Below are 9,501 nucleotides of genomic sequence, written 5' to 3'. Positions count from 1 at the left end.
GGACCATGTGTGGTCATGTGGACCGTATTACATTTTTCCATGCTCAGAGAGAGAGAGAGAGAGAGAGAGAGAGACTATGGTTTTGTTTAGACTGAGAGTATGCTGTTGAGTTCCACATGGGGTGTATAGATGTCTACGTCTTTTACATGAATAGATAAGTTAGGAGGGGGTCAACATTATGAGAGGGTCTACCTTTTCCATGTAGAAAGATAAGATAGAAAGGTGGTCTATATTTTCTCCACATGAGAGGGATAATTGTGGCCCTTAGGACCATATGTTGTCATGTGGACTGTATTGTACTTTCCTATGCTGAGCGAGAGAGAGAGAGAGAGAGAGAGAGAGAGAGAGACTGTGGTTTTGTTGAGAATATGCTGTAGAGTTCCACCTAGGGAGTATAGATGACTGCATCTTTTACATTGGATAGGTATGTTAGGAGGTGGCCTCCATTGTGAAAGAGTCCACATTTTCCATTTGGAATGATAAGATAGAAAATTGATCTATTTTCCACATGAGACAGGGAACATTTTTAATATTGATGGATGATAATAATAGAACGCGAACAGCTTCAATATGGATAGGCACGAATCATATGAGAGAGACAGGTCTACAGAGAGAGATTTGACTCGTGAGTTGCTCGAGTCAGACCGGATCGGCAGGCTGAATCGCCCGAGTTGGGCTGGGTTAATTGGAATCTGATCCCCATTTTGTATTTTGAATAATTGCTACAATGGAGGAACTGCAATATTATTTTTCCTCTAAAACTAGATAAAAAAATACACATTTGAGGTAGGGGTCCTAATTTTCTTTAAAAAAAAAAAAAAAAACTGACCAAAACAAACTTTAATTAATTTAATTTGGACATAAACAACTAAAGACTAATGAAAAGTATCTAGATAGTCTATAAATGTCTATTCTTCTCTTGCTAATAAAAATAAAATAAAATAAAGAAGTTGCACATCTTCGGGGCACATAATGAAAATGAATCGAGTATATTCATAATTTCTTTTTAAGATTTATTCTTGAAATCTTACTGTAAGAGTATTTGACATGACTTAAATCTTACACCCCCTTGCATTAAATGATGCATATCAAATGTGTTGTCTGGAAAAATTGATTGTGAAATTGGCATTTTCAAGACTCATATCACTTATTTGTTCTCTTATAAAACATGAGAATTTTCATAAATCTCTCTTTTTTTGTGGGGTTTAAAATGTTTCCTCAATACTTTTATGGTTTACACACGTCTTTGTTTCCTTTTTCTTTTTATTTTTTCAAAATAATCCCAAGTAAGCATTTCAAGAGCCAACCAGATATGAAGCTCAGGTCGGGGTAGCTCTTGTAGTCCCAACCACTTTGGCAGGCGTTCCAAATGCTAACTCGATTTGATTTGAAGTTAGATTGGTACATTAATTGCCAATACTGTGCTATAGATTTTCCACATGGTGGGTGAGAGAGAGAGAGACTGAAATAGAATATTTTAAAAACAAACTCAATCATTGAGGTTGGAACATGAGCTTCGGGTCGGGTTGATACTTTGGAGCCTTACAGCAAGCCCAAGGAAGAGGTCAGGCACTTCACTTGTTAATAGACCTGAGCTTTAAAGTCAGGTCTGTATTAAGAACCAATGTAGGGGTATTTTGGAAAAGATAAAAAGAAAAAGTAAAGAAGGGATGCATGAGAAAAATGTAAAAAATAAAAAAACAAATTTAAAGGATGAGGTTTATATAAGGTAGCGTCCTTATGGAAGTAAGCCAAGCTCTATTTTTTTAGAAGATGTAGTTTTAATGGCAAACACTTTATGATGGTTTGAAAATCTATTTTCATTTTTAATTATAAAATTTAAAATTTTAAAAATAGTATTGATGGAGCGGATCTATAGACATTTCAAAATATTAAAAACAGACTGTCTGGATAATTTGTCATAAGATGCAATACCTTTAAGATTTCAAATTATTATTTTTTCATATTCATATATCCCAAAGTCAAGATGATCAATTAAAGAGTTTCCAGCATCGAAACACTCCCTTATTGAGGATTTTTGAGATACATTATTTTGTTGACACTTTTTTTTTTTTTTTTGACATGTTAAACTTTATATGCACTTTTTTATCTTTTAATTACAAAATTATATTTACAAAAGTTTCCCAACAAGATAAGACTCCAATATCGGGATTAAAAACTCAAATATAAAGAGTAAAGAAAAAAAAAAAAAAAAAAAGTAAAAAGGAAAGGGAGGGGAGAGGAATCCTAGATATTTTATAATAAAAGGAAATTATTAGAGAACAACTGCCCCAAGAGGCCAGTAAGGGAATCTTACTTTTCGTTTCTATAATTTAATATTAATATCTATTCTTCTCTTTTTAATATTATTCTCTCTCTCGCTAAAAGACAATGAAAAGAATGAAAAAGGTCGTCTCTGAGTCCGAGGACGGATTTCTACATTTACGTTCTCCAAACCATCAATCGTTCATCTTTAAGATGGACGTAAGGGTGTGCTCCCTCGTTTAAAATCCAACGATTCAAAATATTATCATTTTTATTTATAAATTTTTAATTTTATGTATTAATACTATTCATATTAAAAATTATACACATCGAAAAAATTAGATCTAAAATCCACCTTAAAAATTGATAAAAAAAAAGAAGAAGGGCCGCATATACACAAGTGAGTCCTAAGGCTCATAAAAACCTCGTGCAAGAGAAAGTTACCGGTAACGTGGGCTCTGATTGGGCAAGCCCATGTGGGATGCCAGCTGGCAATTAAACCTCGAGATACGAAAGAGAGGGGGGAGTTTTAGAGAGAGAAAGACGGTAATTATTGTAGAGAGAGAAAAAAAGGGTTTCGAAATAGTGAGAGAGGGGGACTTTTCTCTTCGTATTTCGAACCCGTTAAATACCGCGGTTTTGTACAGAAAAAAACAACAAAAAAAAAACCACGTCTCGTCTCCCTCTCCCTCTCCCTCTCCCTCTCCCTCTCCCTTCTTCGGATATAAATGTGTGAGTCATCACTCGTTCTTCTGCGACGTTTTTGACCCACCCATGCGAAGGTTCTCTGAAAACAAAACACCCAACAAGAAAAAGTAGAAGAAAAAGGGGGAAAAATTCTTATTTTCCATTGAAACTTTCTGTAAGTTCAGTGCTTTTTCCTCTTTCCAATCGTCTTATTTGTTTTATATTATGAGATTCGATTGTTTCTCGAATTTGTAGCGCAAAATTCTATTTTTTTTGTGGTGATTAATGAGAGATTTGGGATTTAAGTAATATTTATATTTTATTTGTTTCGGTTACCGTATGGTGGAGATCTTTAATTGACTATGGAAATATACCTTGTTCTTGTTTAATTATTATTTTTTATCTCTTTTTATTTTATTTTATTTTATTTGATTTTATACCCTTAATTATTGAATATCTAGAAACCAAATTTATGTAGATTTTTTTATTTTAGATGGTTGAACTATCTTTTCTTTTTGTCTAAAATTCTGAATCTGCCAGCGTTATCTCTTATGTGATCGGGGAAGACATGCTATTTTTAATGTCATATTAGAGGTTGAATTTATTGTAATATGGATCTCTATTTTTTGCAATTCTCTGTTTTTCTCGAAGTTTTTTTATATATTTATGTTCTTAGGCTGGCATATTTGAGTAATTTTTTATGAATTTCTATATGAAAAATCACACCTTTTTCTTGTTTTTAGTTGAAATTAAGTGTCAACTAAAAAATAAAAACTCTGCTTTCCTTTTTTCCTTCGGAGGCCAGAATGAATATTTCCTTTTTATATACTCATGTCTGTGTTTGAATATATTTTGCTACGTGCGATTATTTCTCAGATCTATGTTGTTCTTATTCATATTTTTACAAATAAAATTAAAAGATGCACTTTTTAAATAGCTTTTATTCATGAGTACATTTTTTCCCCCCTTTCAAATTGAAAGCTGGTGGTTAGATTAATTCTTCCCGAGTCTTTTTATTGTTTCTTTATGACTGTTGAAAGCTCCAGAAACTTTGTCAGTTTAGCTTCTTGTTGGACTTAACAGTAATTACTTCTTTTAGGGCATATATTTGAACTCCATGGTATTTTATGTTTTTCTTCGGATAAGAATGTTTGCTTTGTCCTCATGTTACTCTTTTGTGTTTTTAATTAGTGTCTATATTTTGCTCTTCCTTAATTTCATGTATATTCTTTAAGCTTATTCATTCTTACCTTATTCGTTAGTCTTTCCTTCTCTTCTTGATTTTGAAGCTTCTTTTATTGTGAATTCATGCTATGTGAGGTCTTGTTATGATTTCATTTCGTGGTAATTGAATAAAATTATTTTCACTGTCATAGTTCCTGTAAATTTATTTTCATTGTCGTAGTTCCTGTAAATTTTCAAAATTTACTTTGAGTCCCTCTTAGTGCAGCCTTCGTGTTCCAGCGCTTTTAATGAAACCCAATTTGTTCTTTTTATGTTTTTGTATCATTCTTCAGAAGAAAGTATTTTTCTGTGATTTTTCAGTGAGTGCTTTATTTTTTTTGTGACTTTGGACTCCAACTTTTATATTTGTACCTTTTAAAAAAGAATGCTCCATATTGGGTGTTATTTCTCTCATATTAAAGAAAGGAGATCCTCATCAACATTGGCATGAATTCAATTCCTTAGGGGAAAGAAAATGGCGAGCAAGCGTATACAAAAGGAGCTCCTGGATTTGCAGAAAGACCCACCAACTTCTTGCAGTGCAGGACCCGTTGATGAAGATTTGTTCCATTGGCAGGCTACTATAATGGGACCATCTGATAGCCCATATGCTGGAGGGCTCTTCTTTGTTTCGATACGTTTCCCTCCGGACTATCCTTTTAAGCCACCCAAAGTCAATTTCATGACCAAGGTTCACATCTTTCGTTTTCGTTGAAATATGATTAATATAATCGTGGGTTTGATTATTTTCTTCCTTGCAGTTCTCTTTTTCTTTCTTGGAGTTAGATTTGTTACTTACATTATGACTATCTCTACCATTGATCGCTTTTATTTGTAACTTTGATTTTACGTTTGGATTGGTGGTCCTTTGTGTGTTAAGAACTTCCCGTAACAAAAGATTATTAGATGAAGAGAGGACGGTCTCCTGTAGAAGAAGTTCGAGGATACGGGAGCCTATAACATTGATTTGGTGGGACTCCTAGAAGAGATAGGTGATGTGTTTGCTGAATTTATGGATGATATCGACTAAATTTCTCATTGTTTCCTAGAAAGTAAGGGGCAAAGAATGGGGTCGGGTTGGGTTTTGGATTGGGCTATTACTCTACCCAAAGTACCCATGTTGATACGATATGTCATAGATATGAAATATGATTTTATATCAGTGTTTTACAGCAAGGACAAGGGTCAGGACTCACTAGGATTCTGAGCTCAATTCAGGCAACTCGACTTGCTTAGTCTATCAAAGACTTTGCTAACCTCTAGAAAAATTAACATGAACATGAGAATCAGTGACGGTTCCCATTGTCTTTGATCTGGACTCAGCAAACTGCCAGTCCGAGTACCTTTGGCGAGCCTGAACTCGCCAAGTGTCCGAACACTTTGAATTACAGATTTGGTTGTTCGAAACAGGGGAAATAGTGCATTGGTCATTTATAGTGACGATGGTGAGATCATCAAGAGCTATGTGCCACTGAGGAGAATACTTAACACTGGTTGAGTGGAAACTATGTGTCATTATTAGGTATTAGGTTATTGAAGTTTCCAAGAGAAGTGTTTAAAAAAAAAAAAAAAAAAAAAAAGAAGAGAGAGAGTTTCCAAGAGAAACACAACTATTTTGGTCAACTTCTTGAATATTTTGGGAGGAATATAATAGTAGACAGTCAGCTGACCGATAGGTTCGTAGAGATGGCACTGGTTTTTGGCATTATATGCCTTCATATATGAATTACACCATTGCACTATTTGTTTCATCCTTTTCATTGTGTATCTTTTGTAAACATGTTTTAAATAAATTTTACATGTTTTTATCTCAATTATTTTTTTTAACATGTTTAAAAAAGGATAGGGAAATTTACTCTAATATGCCTCATTTTTTTTGGAATTAAAAATCTATCCCAATATGTTGTAATTAACACTCATGTCTTTATTTTTCATTTGTTTTAATTTTGTCGTCATTCTAGAATTTGAACCCAAATACTCACCCTACATAACCCATCTCTTCCCCCTATCTCTTGGTTTTTTTTTTTTTTTGTTTTTTCAAAAATTGGTTTAGATTTTGAAACTTCATACCAAAATGTGGACAGAGAACGATTTTGGAATTACAATTTTTGAACTGATTTGTTAATACTTTACGTTTGGATATTAAAAGTCCGAACCATTGGCATTTTGGGAAAAACTAAGTCAGAAAATGGGGACATAAGCGTAAATAACAACATATTATGTTATGGATAGATTTTTAATTATGAAAAAATAGGGGATATTAGCTTAAACTTCCCAAAAAGATATAGCAAAAATATAATCAGGATGTAATAATCAAGCTAAAATGATAACATTGGTCGTGCCCTACATTGTATCACATATACTGAGTTGCCAAAGTTACTATAGCATATGCTTTTTCTGATGGATATATGGCACATCATTTGCTTGAAAATCTCAATATATGTGTATGGCTGATTATATATAATGTCGTACAAAAAATAGGGGATATTAGCTTAAATTTCCAAAAAAGCTATAGCAAAAATATAATCAGGAATTCAGGATGTAATAATGAGGTTAAAATGATACAATTGGCCGTGCCCTACATTGCATCACATATACTGAGTTACCAAAGTTACTATAGCATATACTTTTTCTGATGGATATATGGCACATCATTTGCTTGAAAATCTCAATATATGTGTATGCCTGATTATATATAATATAGAACATACGAGTTGTTTTTGTACATAATACCATTACTATCTATAAATATATATCATAGTCTACTTTTCTAATAGTTTGTAAGAGTTTTGGTGTGATTAAGGCAGATATATAGAAACTGGCAGAGAAATGCAAAATTGGGGTGAGCTTGCCTGCCATCTTATTTCTTTCTCTTGGTTAATGAAGTGTTTTCTCTTCAGTCCTCCTTAAGAGTCAGCAGAGAATTAGTTCGAATGGAATTTAATGAAGGATTCTTTGTCAAGGAAAACTTGGTGGGCCTCATAAGGTCTCATTTTGCAATACTTCTATTTGGTCTTTGAATTTGCTGATAGACTCTCAATACTAAATTTCATGGTATTTCCTTAAGCATTTGGAGTAGTTCCCTCTCCATATTCTTATGAATATATGCTGATGAGATTTTCTGATCTACATTGCTCCAAGATAGTATTATCTTTGTCATGCCATGTCAATAAGGGTACAAACTTCCTTCAATAAAATAAAATAAAATAAAAATAATACTAGTTGTGGTAGATGAGTTGAACGTTTTTTTATTTATTGAAGTTGACTATTGTTGTAGCACTACTTTTTGGTTACAATAATTGTTCCAGCACTACTTTTGGGTTACAATAATTGTTCCAGCACTTTGGTTACAACCTCTATAACTCAAAAATTCTTCTATGCTTCTCTTCTGACTATAAAATTCTTACATTATCTTTTTCACTGTTATGATCTCTGCTAGTTTTTCTATCACAAAAATCATTATAAGCCTGCAATGCTTATGTTCTTCCTTGTTCAAGTAAATGCAGATCTGTGTACGTGACAAATTGTGCATGATTTAAACCCCCCCCCCCCCACACACAATAAACCAAAAACCTCTACCCCCCTCTTCTCTCTCTCTCTCTCTCTCTTCATATATATATATATATATATATATATATATCTTTTTTCTACACACAAATGTTCACATTCACATTAACATGTGCGCAACCACACTTGATTGTGAATATATGGCCTAGCTATCTATCTCTTCCCTACACAAACATTCACATTCACATTCACAGTCACAGTAAGTCCATTTCTGTCCTCTCTGTTTCCATTCACCTGCCACTTAAAACAAATGATTTTTTGCTTAGCTCGGTTTTTTTTTTTTTAATGCTTGCCTTGCAAAAACCAGGTTTATCACCCCAACATAAACTCAAATGGTAGCATCTGCCTTGACATTCTCAAGGAGCAATGGAGCCCTGCTCTTACCATTTCAAAGGTCCTTCTCTCTATCTCTTCTCTCCTCACCGATCCTAATCCTGATGACCCTCTCGTCCCGGAGATCGCCCATGTCTACAAGAACCAGAGATCCAGGTATGAGGAGACTGCAAGAGCCTGGACTCAGAAGTATGCCATGAACTGAGACGAGAGAAGGAAACCCAATACGCACGTTGAATTTTCTGCAAGCCTTTTGTATGTTTAACATCAAATACTCATACTTCGAAGCTTTTTAGATTGGTCGGCTGTGTGGTTCTTGATTTGGTTTGTGTTGTATGCCGATGAACTAATAATTTCTCGGGTCTCATTTGTATGAACAATTTCAGATGTTTACATAAAGGCTATCATTTCGAAATATGTGCTCCCATAATAGACTTATGGGCAATGTGGGTTCTTGATCTAGGCATTTTTTTGCTAGTCCTTTGGATGCATAAGACCATAATCTGGCCCTCATCCTTTGATTGTATTGATGCCCTGACATTCATTCTATTATGAACTCTGTTGTCATCTAAAACATAATATTTGAGACATAGTAATATGACCATTTATCATTGGTGCAAGAAGTTCACAATCATTTCAAACCGTTAGATTCGAAATCTAACGATTAGTGGTGTACCATTGATTCCATTCAAAGTTGAATTTTTTTATCCGAGATTAATAAACAATCTTAACTGCTTTATTTCACATTTGAAGGCTATTTAGTGATGGTGACCGTATATCAAAGGTAAATACACAATCCTTCTCAATAAATGCCAACATAGTTTTTGATGAGCTTTTGGTAGGGTTATTACCGTGCAAACTATGGTCCCGGGGGACCTATGAATCCTTTTCTTTTGTTTGTTGTTGGAAAAGAAGATTAATTGGAGGGATTGAATATCCTATCATGCTAGCATTTTTTTCCACACCGTCAACTTTATATTATAAAAGTAAGATGCACCTCAAAAGTCCAATAAGTCCAATATTATTAGTATCGTAGAGAACGCTTCAATTAATCATCTTTGACCTTGAGAAGTATAAAAAAAAAAAACAAAAATTGAGTCTGGAAATAGTCCACCTCGGAACACGTTATTTGGACGACCGTATGGTGTATGTACACGCACATATATGCATATTAAATTGGCTAAACCACCTTACAAAACCATGTAAAAGTAGTCGATTCATCCATCATTAGATTTGTTACTTTGTATGGTTCGTTTAACTAAGGTCTTGTTATTTTATATGGTTCTTTTAACTAAGTTCCCAATAAACAATTCTAAAAAGAAATATGGATTTTGAGTTTTCAAACGCGTAGACTTACTTCTTCCCACTAAATGGACAATTCATGAACCTAAACTAGTGGACTCATATTCCCCCTATTTTTATATG

At 33.7% G+C, this 9,501-nt stretch overlaps 1 protein-coding gene across 1 annotated transcript; it reads left to right on the top strand.

Moving 5' to 3' along the window:
• The first annotated feature begins 2,920 nt into the window (after nt 1-2,920).
• On the top strand, nt 2,921-8,491 carry UBC30 (ubiquitin-conjugating enzyme 30). Its single transcript, XM_006857505.4, has 3 exons — nt 2,921-3,127; nt 4,642-4,867; nt 8,051-8,491. The coding sequence occupies exons 2-3, from the start codon at nt 4,652-4,654 to the stop codon at nt 8,279-8,281; spliced, it is 447 nt and encodes a 148-aa protein (XP_006857567.1). The 5' UTR covers nt 2,921-3,127; nt 4,642-4,651; the 3' UTR covers nt 8,282-8,491.
• Nucleotides 8,492-9,501: the final 1,010 nt, after the last annotated feature.

The sequence above is a fragment of the Amborella trichopoda genome, chromosome 10 (genome assembly GCF_054954075.1).
Source record: "Amborella trichopoda isolate Santa Cruz 75 chromosome 10, AtrichopodaSantaCruz75HAP2 v2.0, whole genome shotgun sequence".
Taxonomy (NCBI): domain Eukaryota; kingdom Viridiplantae; phylum Streptophyta; class Magnoliopsida; order Amborellales; family Amborellaceae; genus Amborella; species Amborella trichopoda.
The sequence above is the reverse complement of the archived record's forward strand: the minus strand, read 5'-3'. Positions and strand labels throughout refer to the sequence as shown.

What these genes read in the sequence shown, in the direction of transcription:
- UBC30 (XM_006857505.4), top strand. Translation starts at nt 4,652, where the DNA reads ATGGCGAGCAAGCGTATACAAAAGGAGCTCCTGGATTTGCAGAAAGAC. An exon ending in AAGTCAATTTCATGACCAAG is followed by an intron (nt 4,868 to 8,050) that starts GTTCACATCTTT and finishes TGCAAAAACCAG; the next exon opens with GTTTATCACCCCAACATAAA.